Source organism: Bubalus bubalis, chromosome 8 (assembly GCF_019923935.1).
Source record: "Bubalus bubalis isolate 160015118507 breed Murrah chromosome 8, NDDB_SH_1, whole genome shotgun sequence".
Lineage (NCBI taxonomy): Eukaryota > Metazoa > Chordata > Mammalia > Artiodactyla > Bovidae > Bubalus > Bubalus bubalis.
Window position 1 is genome coordinate 19,404,313 of NC_059164.1, and position 18,634 is coordinate 19,422,946.

The 18,634-nt window shown below is 38.4% G+C and overlaps 1 protein-coding gene across 3 annotated transcripts in view; it reads right to left on the reverse strand.

The window, feature by feature from the left end:
* Positions 1-18,634, reverse strand: part of THSD7A (thrombospondin type 1 domain containing 7A) — a 492,988-nt gene that overhangs the window by 271,554 nt on the left and 202,800 nt on the right. For all 3 annotated transcript variants that reach the window (XM_045166358.1, XM_045166357.1, XM_045166359.1), the window contains exon 2: positions 12,680-13,511. In XM_045166358.1, the coding sequence (XP_045022293.1) occupies positions 12,680-13,511 (832 nt within the window). The remainder of the gene's footprint in view (positions 1-12,679; positions 13,512-18,634) is intronic.

An 18,634-nucleotide genomic window follows, 5' to 3' on the forward strand; every position in this document is an offset into this window, starting at 1 on the left:
GTCAGAGAGAGATTTGGTACTACCCATATAAAGCTGGTAGAATTCCAGCAAATAAAAGAGAACAATGGGTGAGATCAAAAGTGCTGCCAAGGAAACGCAAGGTCACTGCCCAATCCGTGGCCATGCTGCTTAGGAAGTGCCCGCTCCAGGAAGTTTCTCCAGGAAACAAGCTCTCACACCAGCTCAAGGGAGAAAGCTAAACTTAGAACAATCAAATGAGAGATATTAATAAAGTTCTGAGGAAAGACATTTGGAATGAACTTGATGTAAAGCTTATATGAAGGAGCATGAGGCAGTGATGTCTACAAAGCAATTTAAATGCTTTCCTTTCAGTTAAACATTTTAAAAGCTACCTAAGAGTTGCCTTAAAACAAACAAACAAAAAAAAAAAACTATCCCATGATAGGATTATCATTTAAATCAGAAAACACTCTTGGGAGGTAACAAGGATAGGTGTACAAGAGGTGAAGATACCCAGGCATGATGAGACAGTGGTACCTTCAGATATGAGAAGTGACCCTGAGGGCCACATTGCTATTTTTGAATCTGATATACGTGGATATTGACTATATCAGCCTTTTAGTTTGCTGTTATCAACACCAAATAATTGATAGGTAAGAATAAGTTTAAGTAGCTTCAAGATGTAAACAGAAATAATATGCTTATAGTATAAGTAAAAATGCTAATAAATGGACTAAAAATTAAGCTAAATATACTAATGCCTATAACCTATAGGAATACATTTACAATATTATGAATGGTACATTTTTAAACTTTTATAGAAATATATTTTATCTAACTATGCAACAGCAATTCTTTGGTGTTAAACAGGCACAATGATATTGAAATATATCCTAAGGTATGTCACCTGAATGGCCTAATATCTATATTCTACATTATATATATTCTATATTCTCTTAGTTTAATATTTGGGTTATTTTCTTCAACAATCTGCAGAAGTTTCCATTTTCCTATTGGCCTTACTTGACTCCCTACTATTCACTAAAAGGCTCAAGTTCTAAGACTAAATACTTACTTAAATTTTAATATTTGACAAACATTTATTGGAGGCTGATTATTGGTCAGGCACTTAGTTGAATGGGAGTAAATAAAGACTAAGTTAATTAACAAGTAAATCAGCAATGACATGGAAGTAGTTCCCTGGCTCTGATACTATATTCCAGTGTATGTCAGGGGTAGCAAGAAAGCAAACTGCAGACTTACAAGAGTTAATTCAGAAGAGTTCAATACAAGGATTATTAACAACAGCATGGGCAGTGTTATATTGTCAAGGCATGGCGAAGCACCCTGGGGCTTAAACAACGAAGAAATTTATCATCCCAAGGTTTATCAAGAGACCAAGAAAAGGATTTTAGCAGCACTAAGACAGATGGAGAGCCGTAGGAAAAGGCTGCTAGGCAAAGGCTGAAGTATTTTGTTAGAAAAACTCAGCCACTGCTGACCCAAGAAGGCAGAATGAATACCCCAATCGTCCTCTCTTCCCACTTTCTGATAGACCTCACTTACTCCCGTGGGTCGAGTTCAACCAGGAAGAAGAAAACTGGGAAGTCTTATTAATATGCTGCTCAGAGATGAATCTCCAGGCAACTAAGCTGGATCTGCAAGGGTTAAGAGTGACTCTCTGAGAGTAAATATAATCTATACCCGGTCAGCTTGAAAAAAGTCAAGGTTATCTGGTTAGCCATATATTATCTACAGAAAAATGTGGACACATTGACTATTTCTTTAGTAAGATGTGGCCAGAATGCAGCTGAGGCAAGATGGAGAGAAATACTGGTGAGTATCTGGCAGGCAAATCAACATGGGCTATTACAGAAAGTTTTTTAATCTAAAAGCCTGATATTTATGCATGAAAAGTAGTAATTTTATAAGTGGACTCTGAGGAACCTAAAAATAGTCAGTATTACTTTAAAAAAGTGGGCAATTTACTACCTCCTTTTTGGTAAGCTTAGGATAAGATTTTCAATTTCACTGATTCACAGGTATAGCTTGGGAACAGCCTCAGGAACCATATAGCACATCAACCAAGTAAAAGCCACGCAGATACTTTCAAGACCAGGACAGCTGTCCTATTCTACAAGCCCTGCATAGATACTCATTTCCATGTTTCATGATCAAGTGATTTGTGGAACACGTTGAAAATTAACTTTCTGCCAAGAAAAACAGATACGGTTTTACACCTACAATTTTAGGCATGATTTTGGTTCAAGGTTCATTGTCATCACAAAACTTGGAAGGCTATCGGAGAATTTTTAATATCCCTCCTTCTGTCACTCATCACTGCCTAACACTGTCCACACATATGGTTTATGGGTGAAAAGATTTAAGTCCCACAAAGTTTAAATGTCTTGTGCAATGGTGTGTAGCCATGAGGGCATAGGTTTCCCTATTCTTATTAACAACGTATTTCTCTTCATTATCCATTACTTAAATTTTGCAATTTTCAGACTGTTGTAAAGCCGGTAGCTTTTACATGACCAATTCTAGACAGCAAGCTTAAAAGAGAAGGATGGAGTAGTTAACAAATATTCTAATGTAAAACAGGAAACACACAGAAAGAGACTGTGTTGAAAAGAAATACAATTTCCTCTCAATAAGATTTAATTTTGAAGTTGAGAGGGTATGTAAAAAAAAGCATGAGTTTAGGAAAAAAATCAGTCATTTGAGCATGATTCATCACTACTGAAATGCTAAGACGCATTTATATAGAGACTAAAAAGAAAATTGGTAACAAACTCAGAGAAAAATACTCCAATGTGTCAGTATTTCTGGGAGTTACTATTTTATTCTTCATGTATTAGGCAGTTTTTCTTTTTAAAAAAGATCACTTATTTTAGAGCAGTTTTAAATTTACCACAAATTGAGAGGAAGTCACAGAAATTTCTTATATACTCCCTGCCCCCACAGATGCAAGGCCTCTCCCATTATCAAATCACTCACTAGAAAGGTGCATTATTTTTTTAACCAAGGATGAACCTACTTTGACACATCATTATCACTCAAAGTCCATAGTTTACATTATGGTTCACTCATGGTGGTGTGCATTCTATGGGTTTGAATGAAAGTATAATGGCATCTATTCATCATTATAATATTATGCACAGTATTTTCACTGCCCTAAAAGCCTTCCCTTTTCATCTCTTTCTCCCATCTAACTCCTGGCAACACTGATCTTTTTATTGTCTCCATAGTTTTGCCTTTTCCAGAATATGACATATGTAGTTAGAATCACACAGTACGCAGCCTTTTCAGATTGGCTTCCTTCACTTAGTAATATGCATTTAAGTTTCTTCCATGTGTTTTCATGACTTGATAGCTCATTTCTTTTCAGCACTGAATAATGTTCCATTGTCTGAATGTAAACAAAGTTTGCTCATCCATTCACCTATGAAAGGGCATCTTGTTTGTTGGAGGCTGAGTTAATTTTTGTGAAGGGTGTAAAGTCTATGTCTAGAATTTTTTTGCACTTGGATATTCAGTTGTTCCACACCATTTGTTGAAGAGACTATCCTTGCTCCAGTGTATTGCTTTTGCTGCTTTGTCAGAGATGAGTTGACTATATTTATGGATTGAGATTTTTTTTAATCCTTCTATATTTGTGCCTAAAATGTCTGATATATGGTGTTATCTAGAAGCTTGATAAATCTACTTTTTCTTGGCTTAGCCAACAGAAATTTGTTTTAAATCCTAAATCTTATTCCCTCAGGAATTTAATGGGCTGAATTTCCCACACTTCTTAGCATTGCTTCTACTGGATTTATACTTGCAACCAATTGCCTTTGTTGGGCAACACAATGAAACAAGGCATGTTCAGATGGAAGATATTTTCAAAAGTAGGTCCTACTTTGACTAAATGCTTCGTATTACATATAGAAGATTCCATAGTTCTTCCTGAAATATATGCCTTTGAAATGCAGACCCAGGAATTGGTGAGCTGGGACAGCTAAAAGATTTCCAGAAGTGAGTGTGACCTACAGCCAAGGCTTAAATCTTAAGAGCTTTAAAGCTATGCTTGCTACAATATAGAAATCTCTGCCTCCTATACCCTCTTCTTCTCCACTTCACTTTTGACAACTTAACTCAGCCAGGAGATGAGGGGTTAGGGTTACACTTCCCCTATGGTACATGGATGTGGAATTGGCTACTAAGGACTTTCCCCCTCTCCCCTGTGGATGGGCCATGCCCACCTAGCAGGACTGAGATACTCCAAAGGAAAAGATTCTTGAGTGGATCTTCCTGGATTGGGTTCTAATTAAAGGAATCTCCTTCCCACCTCTAAGTCCTAGATTCCTCCTTCCTTTACATCTGGAATTTTCACGTGGATACTTTTTCAATGCAATCCCTATCAAGCTACCAATGGTATTTTTCACAGAGCTAGAACAAATAATTTCACAATTTGTACAGAAATACAAAAAATCTTGAATAGCCAAAGCAATCTTGAGAAAGAAGAATGGAACTGGAGGAATCAACCTGCCTGACTTCAGGCTCTACTACAAAGCCACAGTCATCAAGACAGTATGGTACTGGCACAAAGACAGAAATATAGATCAACGGAACAAAATAGAAAGCCCAGAGATAAAGCCACACACGTATGGACACCTTATCTTTGACAAAGGAGGCAAGAATATACAATGGAGAAAAGATATTCTCTTTAACAAGTGGTGCTGGGAAAACTGGTCAACCACTTGTAAAAGAATGAAACTAGAACACTTTCTAACACCATACACACAAATAAACTCAAAATGGATTAAAGATCTAAATGTAAGACCAGAAACTATAAAACTCCTAGAGGAGAACATAGGCAAAACACTCTGCGACATACATCACAGCAGGATCCTCTATGACCCACCTCCCAGAATATTGGAAATAAATGCAAAAATAAACAAATGGGACCTCATTAAAATTAAAAGCTTCTGCACAACAAAAGAAACTATAAGCAAGGTAAAAAGACAGCCTTCAAATGGGAGAAAATAATATCAAATGAAGCAACTGACAAACAACTAATCTCAAAAATATACAAGCAACTCCTACAGCTCAATTCCAGAAAAATAAACGACCCAATCAAAACATGGGCCAAAGAACTAAACAGACATTTCTCCAAAGAAGACATACAGATGGCAAACAAACACATGAAAAGATGCTCAACATCACTCATTATCAGAGAAATGCAAATCAAAACCACAATGAGGTACCATTTCACGCTAGTCAACTTCCTTTTTTTAATACTATAAACAAAAGTGATTATCAGTTTTTACTGGCTAATTTCAAGGCAGGAAATTAAAACCCTAACCCCTTATTCTCTTATTTAAGTTTAAAGAGAAGTCACATACTGCAATGGACTGAATGCTCATGTCCCCCTAAAATTCATATGATGAAAACCTTAACCCTCCATGTGATTCTATGAGTTGGGACCTTGGGAGATAATCATGAAGATGGAGCTCTCATGAATGGCATTAGTGCCCTTATAAAGGAATCCTAGAGAGAGCTCTCTCCCCGATTCTGCCATGAGAAGATACAGTGAGAAGTTAGGAGCCTGCACACTGGAAGAGGACTCTTATCATACACCATATTTGCTGATGCTTTGATCCTGGACTTCTCAGCCTCCAGAACTGTGAGAAAAAATCTTTTCTGTTATTTATAAGGCACCTAGTCTATGATACTTTGTTATGGCAGTCTGCATTGAGATACATAACCTCACTTGGTAATAACTGCAATGGCATTCCATATGTGACATTCCTGGTAAGTTGCTTCAGTTATGTTCAACTCTTTGAGACCCTACGTGGTGTAGCCCACCAGGCTCCTCTGTCCATAGGATTCTCCAGGCAAGAAGACTGGAGTAGGTTGTGATGCCCTCCTCCAAGGGACCTTTCCAACCCAGGAGATCGAACCCATATCTCCTGTGTCTCTTGCATTTGCAGGCAGGTTCTTTACCACAAATGCCATCTTGAAAACCCTCTACATGTGGAAGCACCATGATTTAAGTAGCCCTTTACTGGTGGGTTTCAGACTGTTTTTCTGTAACAAATCATGGTATAATGAGAGCTATACATATATTTACACACAGATGCATTTTTTTAAATTCTAGAAATAAAATCACTGCCAAAGAGAACATGTATTTTAATTTTGACACATTTTATAAAATTATTTTCAGATACTTTTTACCAATTTTTTCCCCCACCAACAGTGTATAACAGGCTTTCTTTCCCTAATTAAATACTACTGGTGCTACAACAGCAAGTCTTAGGCTTCTATCCAAACAAAGGCCTTGTTTGTAGGACTGGCCATTAGCTGGCATCTGGTAAGTTAACTTGTAAGCCGTTCCCCACACTGATATCAAATTTTCTCTAAATGATAAAACTGCTCTAAATTATAAAGTGGCTCTCAGTGACTAATTTGTTTGTCTAAGCAATTTGATTTATGGAGAACACTGTTTTCCCTCTGGGAGTTTGCAAGTTTTGTACATGCTAGGTAGAGAGTGCTTATGTGATCAACTCCAATAAAAACTTGGTGGCACTGAGTCTCTAGGGAGCTTCCCCAGGGGACACCACTTTGCCCGTGTTCTTGCAGATGTGTGCTGGAGGGGCACAGGCTGAAACTCCTCAGAGACAGGACCCTGGAAGCTTGCCTCTGGTTTCCTCTCATCTTCTCTGCATGCACATTTTCCTTGGCTAACTTTGCTCTGTCTCCTTTCACTGTAATAAATCTTATCCATGAATGCAGTTATATGCTGATTCCTGTGAGTCCTTTTAATGAATCACCAAACCTGGAGGCTATAATTCCTGGTACACTACCAAACATTTTTATTTGCTAATCTGACAGGAGAAAATGAGATGGAACAATGTTTTATACTTCTTAATTATGATTGAGGATTAGCATATTTTCTCTGACCTGATCCTGTCCTTTGCTGAATTTAATAGACATGATTTTTAGAGCAGTTTTAAGTTCACAGTAAAATTGAGTGAAAAACACAAAGAGCTGCCATATACCCGCTGCTTCGACACATGCATACCCTCACCCATTATCATCATCCCCCATCAGAGTGGTACTTGATGAACCTACACTGACACATCATTATCACCCACAACCTGTAGTTCATATTATGGCTCACTCTTGGTGTTGTACATTCGATGGGTTTGGACATTTGTCAATCGTCACAGTATTACATGATACTAATGAGTAGTTTTGTTGCCCTAAAAATTCTGTGACCTGCCTATATATCCTACCCTTCCATCTAACCCCTGGAACACTGATCTCTTTATTGTCTCTGTAGTTTTGCCATTTCCAGGATGCCATATAGTTGGAAGCATACACTATGCAGCCTCTTCAGATTGGCTGCTTTCACAAAGTAATATGCATTTAAGTTTCCTCCATGTGTTTTCATGGCTTGATAGTGTATTTCTTTTTAAGCACTGAAAAATACTCTGTTGTCTGAATGTAACACAGTTACTTTATCCATTCACCTACTGAAGGACAGCTTGGATGCCTGCAGATTTTGGTAATTATGAATAAAGCTGTTATACACATCCATGTGTAGATTTCTGTGTAGACATATGTTTTCAGTTCCTTTGGGTAAATACCAAGAAGCATAATCATTTGGTAAGAGTAGACTTAGTTTTGTAAGAAGCTGCCAATCTGTCTTCTGACATGGCTGTGCCAGTCTGTATTCCTGCCAGCAATGTAGGAAAGTTCCTGTTGCCCCACATCTTCACCGGCTTTTGGTGTTGCCCGTGTGTTGGACTTTGGCCATTCTACTACGTCTGTCGTGGTATCACATTACCGCTTTCATTTGCATCTCCTGGATGACATATGACTTGCAGCATCTTCTCATATGCTTATCTGCCATTTGTATATCTTCTCTGGTGAGGTGTTTGTTAAAGCTTTCCAGTGCATTTTTTAATCCAGTAATTTGTTTTCTTACTGCTGAGTGTTAAGAGTTCTTCATGTATTTTGGATAGCAGCCCTTTATCAAATGTGTCTTGCAGATGTTTTCCTCAGTGTGGTTTGTCTTTTCGTTCTCTTGAACTTTTGCTGATTTCCACATTAGATGTTGGACTTTTCCCCTAATGATTTGTAGGAGTTCTTTAGCATTAAGAAAACTAGCTCTGTGTCAATTTTACATATCACAAATTTTTTTTTTTTGGTTTATCTATTTGGATATTAATTGATAACAATTTTTCCTAAGCAAAGTTTTCTTTATTCCAATAAATAGTATAGATCAATCTTTTCCTGTATGCCCTCTGGATTCTGTGGCCTAAGGCATCCTTCCTTATTTTAAGATTTTAACATTCCATCCTTTCTTCAAGTATTTAAAAAGACAAAATTTTTAAGTATTAAATGAATCCGGACTTTGTTTGGTATACAAATGAAAAGGGGATACAATTTTTCTGCCCTCCTCACTTCTTCTTTACATGGGGCAGCAATTGCCCACAAACAAAACAAACATTACATTGTATCTTTTCCCCCAGCTTGGAAATGCTCCTTCATCAGGGGTACCATGTTGTAGGGTTTTGAGGATCTTTTTTCTAGACTCTTTTCTGATCTGACTGTTCATGCACTAACATAAAATTATTATTATTATTCAATGAATAAAATGATTTATCTTGTGATATTAGTCTTTGCTCTCTACTTTGATTTTTCAGAATTTCCCTGGCTTCTACTTACTTTTCTCTTGTTTGTTTTACAGTAACAATGTAGGAACAGTTGATATATTTACTAGATGTTCTGGACAGGCACACATTTACTTTTGTACCTTTCCAAGTCTGGTACTCTGTGCAGAAACTTTATAAGTAGGTTTATTTACATATTTTTTTACTACTGTAAATGGGATATTTTAGTACTTTGTTTCCATCATGTTTAGCTAATTGCAGTTTGCATCTACGAGATATATTGATTTTGGGATATTATCTTTGTGTCCTCCATCCTATTGAGGTATTTTATTGTTTATACTGTTTTTTCAATGGAATATCTTGAGTTTTCTAAAACATCTAGAAAAAATCTTAATATTTCCACCTGCTTTCCAGTTTTCACTTCTTTCTCTTTTCAACTACATTGACTAGTACCAACAGATCAATGTTAACAGTGGAGATAATGTGCTGCCTTATCTTATTTTTCACTACAAAGGAAATGCTTCTAGTGTTTCAGAATTGGGTATTATTCTGTTCTTTGGTTTGGTTCCTCTTTGTCTATCTCTCTTCATAAAATTGTTCTGTATTAGTTCTTCCACGAGAACATTATTTCAGTCTCCTCTAGCAGAATATTGGCCCTTTGCAATTTCAATCTGTGGATTAAAGCTTTTCAAGCTCAGGAAAGTCTTCGATTATATTTTGGGGGGTTTATCTTCTTTTGCTTTCCTTTTTTCTGATCTATTTTGTTTTTCTTGTTTTATCTTGAGGAATCCCATTATTTCATATAGGGATCTCTTTTGTTTTCAGATCCATCATCTTTTTTTTTTTTTTTTTTAATTGGAGTTTACTTGATGTTCTTAAACTGTTTTCCATCTCAGTGACACCTTGCACCATGGAATATCTTCTACTTACTGATGTATGCAATATAAATTTGACTTTCTTGTTTTATAATTCTTTTCTGAGCTCTGACAAATCAGTTTTAAAATTCTATTTTCTTGACTCTTCTTTGATCACTAAACTTCTGGTTTTGATTCAGAAGACCATATTTCCTTTAATATGTTTGGTTTCTTGAAAAGCTATTTGTTAATACTTTCCTAGCAACTCTTTACCTAGGTTAAGACTCTATTCAACCCTGGCTGGAAATCACAGGTTCACAAGGAAGCCCCTTAACGTCATAGTGTATGTAATGCTTTATAACTCTCTTCTACTGGTCATCAAAATTTTAATCCCCTAGTCTATCAAACTAATAGTCTTTTCTTAGCAATAACGGCATACTGAGTTTCCTCCAGTCCTTCTATTACGTCATTCTGTTTTCAAACAGAACCCAAGGGTGCTCCAATAGCGCTTTCACTAACACAGTTCATGCCATTTTAAGAGGTGTCATGGACTTGGCAGCTCAGAAATTTCAAGCTACTCTTAGAGATTTTGAGTGCTTATGAAAGACGTAAAAACATGATGTGCCTCTAACTGTCCTCTCTCAATTATATCTAATTTCACTGCTTTGGCCAAATCTTCTCTATCAATTATGGTTTGGGACTGTGATTGTTTCCCATTGTCATAAAAGACGGACTTTCATACACCTCTTTCATCCTTATTGATTTTAGTCTGTTTGAAGCAGAAAGCAAATCTATCATCTTCAGCTTTGAAGTTCTAGCAGCAATTCTACTAAAATTTTTATTTGCGCTATGAACTGCTTACCCAAGATTCTTAGATTTATTTAGCTAAGTTTATTTAGGTTTTGTAATAGGCCTTTTTAGCTTTACTAAATAACTTTTTATTCTCTTACATCATGAAACTGTTTCTGAATTTGAAACACTTTAATCATCAAGTCTTGCACCTGTGGCCCTGTTCTTTGTTGGAGTTATCCATCTATTCTTCACACTTTATTAGCTTCACTGATACTGTGTAATGCGTGAGAAAAATATCTAATTATTGTCTCTTCTTTACTAAAACTAACTCTCTTAACCAGAGATATTCATATTGTATGTATAGTCTTCAAATAAGAGAAATATTATGAAGCAATTTGTTTTAACATAAAGTTTCATTTACACCCGAGTATAAACTAAGTAAATTGTAACATACATGCAAGTGTCATTTTATTGGAACAGATACGATATGTCTAATGAAATAAGAACCTTGACAGATCTACAGATTTTTAAATCTATTTACTTCCAAATAACTGGTTGGGAATATCAGGTTCCATGCAGTGGTAGCTACTATTCTAATTATACTTTTAATTCAGTAGTCAACATGAACTTAAATGTCTACAGTATATTAACCCAGTGACAGCAGGAGAAAACTCAAGTTGCCTTGGAGGCTCATTCAATTAAATGGTGGGAGCCAAATAACTAATACAACTAATACTTTAGGAAAAGAGATCAAGAAATCATCAAGAAAAGGTCAGTCAGAAAAGAAAAAAACAGAGATTGAACTGAAAATGTACATGACACAGCATCAGAGGTGAACACACACACACACACACACACACACACACACACACACAGAGGGTTATAGAGAACCTGAGTAATGACGGCAGGAGAAGTATACTTCAGCAAGACCAGGAAAATAATTGGACAAAAACTTCTGAATAGACAGAAAGAGCAAATTACTGTATGGCTGAAAGAAAATACTATTGTGTAAGTGAAAAAAGGGAGTAGCAAATATCCTAAAAATAGCAACCAGAACAACACCATGATGAGAGAAATTGTCTCTCATCAATTGATGTATCAATTGTCTGTTTTCTCACTTATTTCAATTGTATCCTGCTTCAAAAAGGCTTTCGGTCAGCGTTCAAAATTCATAGACAGTAAAATCATTAGACAGGAAAGAATGAAGGAAAATAATCAGGATGAGAAGGAAAAGAAGCCAGTGGCAGGGTCGGGGGAGGGGGGTAGGTGGGGGGCGGTGGTTAGTAAATAATAGGCATGCCACACAGTCCTATTTATATTCTCAAGAGCCAAAGTAAACAGGAAAACGTGACCTATTACAAGATTTCCAGGGGCCATAAGGAAAACGATCCAGATGCTCACCAGAAGCACATGGATTGAGACTTTTGTGAAATTTATCTTATGTGTTTTTAATCAAGAGAACAGACTGTGTGATGGAGGAGATGACACTTTCAATGTCATTTCTACAATAAATATGATATAAAATTCTGAGTGATGTTACCATAATTTCTCTCAGTTCACTCCAAATCATAGCTGCGTAAATATTTCAGAAGAAGCAATTATGCAAATGATTCAGATAAGCCACTCCCAGATGGTCTAGCTTATCCAAGAGCAAAATTTAGAATATCCAGAGAACCTCATATCCTTCAGATAATCCTCAATGAATATTTTCACAAGAAATAAATCATACATGAGAAAGTCTTTCATAATACAGTCCTTGTTTACCCAGAGATAATTTGACAAATAATTTCTGTCTAGACAATGCAGCCAATTAATTACATGTTTTCTAAACTAAGCTACTCATGATTAAATAACTTCTACTTACCTTGTTTTCTGCTGGTTCCCCCTTTTCTTCTCTGGGGAAAAAGTTATTCCATTTTATAAAATGTGAAAGGAATTATTCTTACAAATAGCTCCCTGGGTGGTGGTTTAGATTTTGTTTATAGGGTAATTCTGAAAATGCTATAAACTTAGAAATTGCAAGTGTGCCTTAGTCTCACTAAAATAAGTACCTGAATTGAACATTCCTAAACTCCAGCCCTTTATGTAAGTCTTTTTTTTTTTTTTTTCCCCTTATAGGTGGAAAACAGCATTGCTGACTTAAAGCAGCAGCAGCATCTCATAGAGAATCTCCTAAGCTTTAGGTTTTGACAGGAAAATTTAAATGAACTCTAGTGGTAGAGAGCCTAAGTATGAACAAAACAAAAATAACTTCAGGAAACCCGCAAACATTTAAGTTCCTTAAAATGAAAAATGCCCCCCTTGGGGGTGGCTCCCCCTAGGTGGACACACAGATGAATTTCAGGACTTCCAACCACAGGTCTCAAATACTCTCTAATGCGTGGTCTTGACAGAGAGATACCTTACCTCAAATCAGCAGCTTTCCCTGTCTTGTTCGTGCACATAACCTCTCTGGTCTGGTATCCAATCTGAATGTCCCAGTATTTGTTCTCTTGGCGGTTCTGCCTGTTTCTGTTTCTCTTCTTCTTGATCAGTTCACGGGCCTCAGGATCCTTTACTCCTTTCCCTCGGTCCTTGTCCCGCTCTTTACTCTTCCCCCGTCTCCTGGCCTGTCTCACTTGTCTCGAGTGGGGCATCGAGCACGTGCTCCAGGGCCCCACCTGCAAGCTGTACATGCGCTCCTCGGCCTCGCAGGGGCCGGACTGGCACACCTGAAACTCCGTCAGGTTCGGGCACCCCGAGCCGCCGAACTGGGGGGGCGCCACCACGTGACGCGTCCGGTGCTGGAGCCCGCTGCCGCACGTCTTGGAGCATTCCGACCAGGCGGAAAACTCGGACACGATGCAGTCCTGCCGGCAGGGGATGAGGCAGGCCTGCTCCAGGAGCGGCTTGGGCTCGAAGTACTCACAGATGATATCCTCCGCAGGGACATCTTTCTCTTTCTCGATGCACGTTATCTCCCGCACCTGAATGCCTTCCTCTCCCTTAACGCACTCCAGGGGTTTCTCCAGGCTTTTTGAAATCACCGGCTGACACTGATTCCACGGTCCCAGCCTCCAGTCGTACAACTCTTTGTGCCAGTCACAGACTTTGAAGCAACTCTGCTGGTTACTGGGTCTCTCGGCCGGCTTGCAGTTTGTATGCAGCGTTGTCCATCCTTCCACATGCGCACACCACACAGCCCGGGTCTGAATGCCTCCTGGGCCACATCCGTCTCCCATGCATCGGCCCCACGGACCTAAAAAAACACAAGAGTTAACAGCGCTACTAGAATAAAACCACAAATTACTTCACGTTCCAGAAAGACACTTCAAGATCTAGAACGTTAACTTCCCTGGAGTGTGGTAAAGTAGGTCTCTTTACAGGGCTGTTGGAAAGTAATGATCTACACTCTATTCTTGCGGAAGGTGAACTGTGCCACAGAATTTATATAAGGGAACTGCTGGGACAGATTAACTTTGAGTCCTTTTGGGATTACTGAAAACTTAATTTTATGCATTGTCTTAATGGGAGGTAGAAGAGAACCCTTGCTCATAAAGGTCACCAGAAACTAGTCACAGTGAAAACCTGTTCCCCTTGCCTTACATCCATCACATGCATTTCAGGAACTGGCAAAGAAAATGACAGCTTGTGAAGGACCATGTCTCCTGCAGGCTTTTTTTTTTTTTTTTTTCCTGAGCAATTAACTATTTTGTACCATGTGCTCTCTTCTCCCTCATTTTCCATTGCTCTACCTCCTATGACCTCAAGAATCTATTAGTTGTACACATGTGTTGACAGAAGTGTTCTCTTTCTGGTAACCAAAGCTGGGAGTGAAGAATCTTCATTTTATAGCACATTCTGCCTTTAAGTTTACCAAAAAAATTTTTCTTTCTCATCTCCGCAGTAAAATGTACAGATGGACAAGAGAATAAAAATTTAACTAAAAGACTTTTGTAATTTTCTGCATCTTAAAGGGTGACTTCGCATTTTATTAATGTATTCATTTCCTAAATATGAACTATGTGGTGACATTATGGAGCAATTTTATGGAATACTTAAGTCAGAGGATTTAATGAGTTGTGGGCTCTTAACCTTAGAAACCTTCTTATCATAGATTAAAACCAACTTATATTTGCATATATCATTTGTTTTTTAAAGATAGGATTCTCAGGGCTTTAACAGACAAATATCAATTTATGTAATTGAGATCACATTATTTTGGAATTTTAAAGAAATGTAAAAATCATATGATCACATTATTTTCAAAATCCATCTATGGCATCTGAGGAACTATTTGATGTAGACTAGACCATTCAGGTGTGACCTAAATCAAATTCCTTATGACTATACAGTGGAAGTGAGAAATAGATTTAAGGGACTAGATCTGATAGACAGAGTGCCTGATGAACTATGGATGGAGGTTCGTGACACTGTACTGGAGACAGAGAGCAAGACCATCCCCACGAAAAAGAAATGCAAAAAAGCAAAATGGCTGTCTGAGGAGGCCTTACAAATAGCTGTGAAAAGTAGAGAAGCGAAAAGCAAAGGAGAAAGGACAGTTATACTCATTTGAATGCAGAGTTCCAAAGAATAGCAAGGAGAGATAAGAAAGCCTTCTTCAGTGATCAATGCAAAGAAATAGAGGAAAACAATAGAATGGAAAAGACTAGAGATCTCTTCAATAAAATTAGAGATAACAAGGGAACATTTCATGCAAAGATGGGCTCAATAAAGGACAGAAATGGTATGGACCTAACAGAAGCAGAAGATATTAAGAAGAGGTGGCAAGAATACACAGAAGAACTGTACAGAAAAAATCTTCACGACCCAGATAATCACAAAGGTGTGATTACTCACACTCACCTAGAGCCAGACATCCTGGAATGTGATGTCAGGTGGGCCTTAGGAAGCATCACTATGAACAAAGCTAGTGGAGGTGAAGGAATTCAAGTGGAGCTATTTCAAATCCTGAAAGATGATGCTGTGAAAGTGCTGCACTCAATATGCCAGCAAATTTGGAAAACTCAGCAGTGACCACAGGACTGGAAAAAGTCAGCTTTCATTCCAATCCCAAAGAAAAAACAATGCCAAAGAATGCTCAAACTACCGCACAATTGCACTCATCTCAGACGCTAGTCAAGTAATGCTCAAAATTCTCCAAGCCAGGCTACAACAATACATGAACCATGAACTTCCAGATATTCAAACTGGTTTTAGAAAAGGCAGAGGAACCAGAGATCATATTGCCAACATTTGCTGGATCATGGAAAAAGCAAGAGAGTTCCAGAAAAACATCTATTTCTGCTTTATTGACTATGCCAAAGCCTTTGACTGTGTGGATCACAATAAACAGTGGAAAATTCTTCAAGAGATGGGAATACCAGACCACCTGACCTGCCTCTTGAGAAACCTATATACAGGTCAGGAAGCAACAGAACTGGACATGGAACAACAGACTGGTTCCAAAGAGGAAAAGGGGTATGTCAAGGCTGTATACTGTCACCCTGCTTATTTAACTTATATGCAGAGTACATCATGAGAAACGCTGGGCTAGAGGAAGCAGAAGCTGGAATCAGGATTGCCGGGGGAAATATCAATAATCTCAGATATGCAGATGACACCACCCTTATGGCAGAAAGTGAAGAAGAACTAAAGAGCCTCGTGATGAAAGTGAAAGAGGAGACTGAAAAGTTGGCTTAAAGTTCAATATTCAGAAAACTAAGATCATGGCATCCAGTTCCATCACTTCATGGCAAACCAATGGGGAGACAGTGGAAACAGTGTCAGACTTTATTTTTTTGCGCTCCAAAATCACTGCAGATGGTGATGGCAGCCATGAAATTAAAAGACATTTGCTTCTTAGAAGAAAAGTTATGATCAACCTAGACAGCATATTAAGAAGCAGAGACATTGCTTTGCCAACAAAGTCCGTCTAGTCAAGGCTATGGTTTTTCTAGTGGTCATGTATGGATGTGAGGGTTGGACTATAAAGAAAGCTGAGTGCCGAAGAATTGATGCTTTTGAACTGTGGTGTTGGAGAAGACTCTTGAGAGTCCCTTGGACTGCAAGGAGATCCAACCAGTCCATCCTAAAGGACATCAGTCCTGGGTGTTCATTGGAGGGACTAATGTTGAAGCTGAAACTCCAGTACTTTGGCCACCTGATGCAGAGAGATGACTCATTGGAAAAGACCCTGATGCTGGGAAAGATTGAGGGAAGGAGGAGAAGGGGACAACAGAGGATGAGATGGTTGGATGGCATCACCGACTCAATGGATATGGGTTTGGGTGGACTCCAGGAGTTAGTGATGGACAGAGAGGCCTGGCATGCTGCAGTTCATGGGGTCGCAAAGACTCGGACACGACTGAGCGACTGAACTGAACTGAACTGAGAGCATCTTCAGTAGGTTTTTTGGGAAGGGGACAGGCAGCATACAGGGTTGGACTCTCGGGTCACTTAGCCCCACCCCACTGTCCTCCTTCCTCATGGCTTCTTCCCTAAGAAAAGCTCCATTATTATCATTCACTTTTATACATGTTGAGATTATATATATGTATTGTTTGAGAAGAGGCTTCTGTCTGAAAAGTAAAAAACCACTAAACTAGGCTAGCGGGTTCACTCTATGGATGAAGAAAACAGTGCCAAGGAGGAGTCACTTGCCAAGGTCACATCTTAAATGAATAAGTAAACCATCTTGGATTTCAGATTCCAGTTCTGACTTTTATTTTTATGATTTATCCTAGATTTTAGAGCTTGAGACTTAAATACTCTGGTACAAAATTAATCTACGAAGAATGAGATATGAAGAATGTGCTTCTATTTAAACATTTAATTTTGTTTAACTAGGAGGATGTTTACAACTTGGGAAGATGTTAGCTTCATTACAAATGGAATAGTGGAGTTGTAAATAGAAAAGAGATTGAAAATATTATGCTAACTAATCACAGTTGCATGAAAATAAGAATTTGATATGTGGCATACCCATATCATTACTTTATCAACTTCATATGCATATGTAATAAGGGGTTTCAGTTCAGTTCAGTTCAGTTGCTCAGTCCTGTCCAACTCTTTGCGACCCCATGAATTGCAGCACGCCAGGCCTCCCTGTCCATCACCAACTCCCGGAGTTCACTCAGACTCACGTCCATCGAGTCAGTGATGCCATCCAGCCAGCTCATCCTCTGTGGTCCCCTTCACCTCCTGCCCCCAATCCCTCCCAGCATCAGAGTCTTTTCCAATGAGTCAACTCTTCACATGAGGTGGCCAAAGTACTGGAGTTTCAGCTTTAGCATCATTCCTTCCAAAGAAATCCCAGGGCTGATCTCCTTCAGAATGGACTGGTTGGATCTCCTTGCAGTCCAAGGGACTCTCAAGAGTCTTCTCCAACACCACAGTTCAAAAGCATCAATTCTTTGGTGCTCAGCTTTCTTCACAGTCCAACTCTCACATCCATACATGACCACAGGAAAAACCATAGCCTTGACTAGACGGACCTTTGTTGGCAAAGTAATGTCTCTGCTTTTGAATATGCTATCTAGGTTGGTCATAACTTTCCTTCCAAGGAGTAAGTGTCTTTTAATTTCATGGCTGCAGTCACCATCTGCAGTGATTTTGGAGCCCCCAAAAATAAAGTCTGACACTGTTTCCACTGTTTCCCCATCTATTTCCCATGAAGTGATGGGACCAGCTGCCATGATCATCGTTTTGTGAATGTTGAGCTTTAAGCCAACTTTTTCACTCTCCACTTCACTTTCATCAAGAGGCTTTTGAGTTCCTCTTTACTTTCTGCCATAAGGGTGGTGTCATCTGCACATCTGAGGTTATTGATATTTCTCCCGGAAATCTTGATTCCAGCTTGTGTTCCTTCCAGTCCAGCATTAAAATACATTTATGGAAACAGTCCTCCCACAGTACTGATGTCAAAACTTTATGAGCCAAGAAGGTCAATGAATTTATTACATTTTTAAACATAGACTACCTGATAGTATTTTAATATTACTTTCAACTTATCAAAGGAAAATACATATTTAGAAATCTGTTGACGCTCGCTTAGAGATTTTCTAAATAACCAGTTTGAGAATCAGAATATGGGACTCTTCTCAAGGGAACATAGTGATATATATATATGCATATATATATAATTTTAGTTACTTACATACATCTTTGCTATCTACTCATTTTCCTTATTGTACCTGAACAACAGTAATCTTTATTTCTCAACCTAAACACAGCACATAAAGACACATTTATATTGGACCATCAAGTTATGACTTCAGTTCAGTTCAGTTCAGTCGCACAGTCATGTCTGACTCTTTGCGACCCCATGAATTGCAGCACGCCAGGCCTCCCTGTCCATCACCAACTCCTGAAGTCTATTCA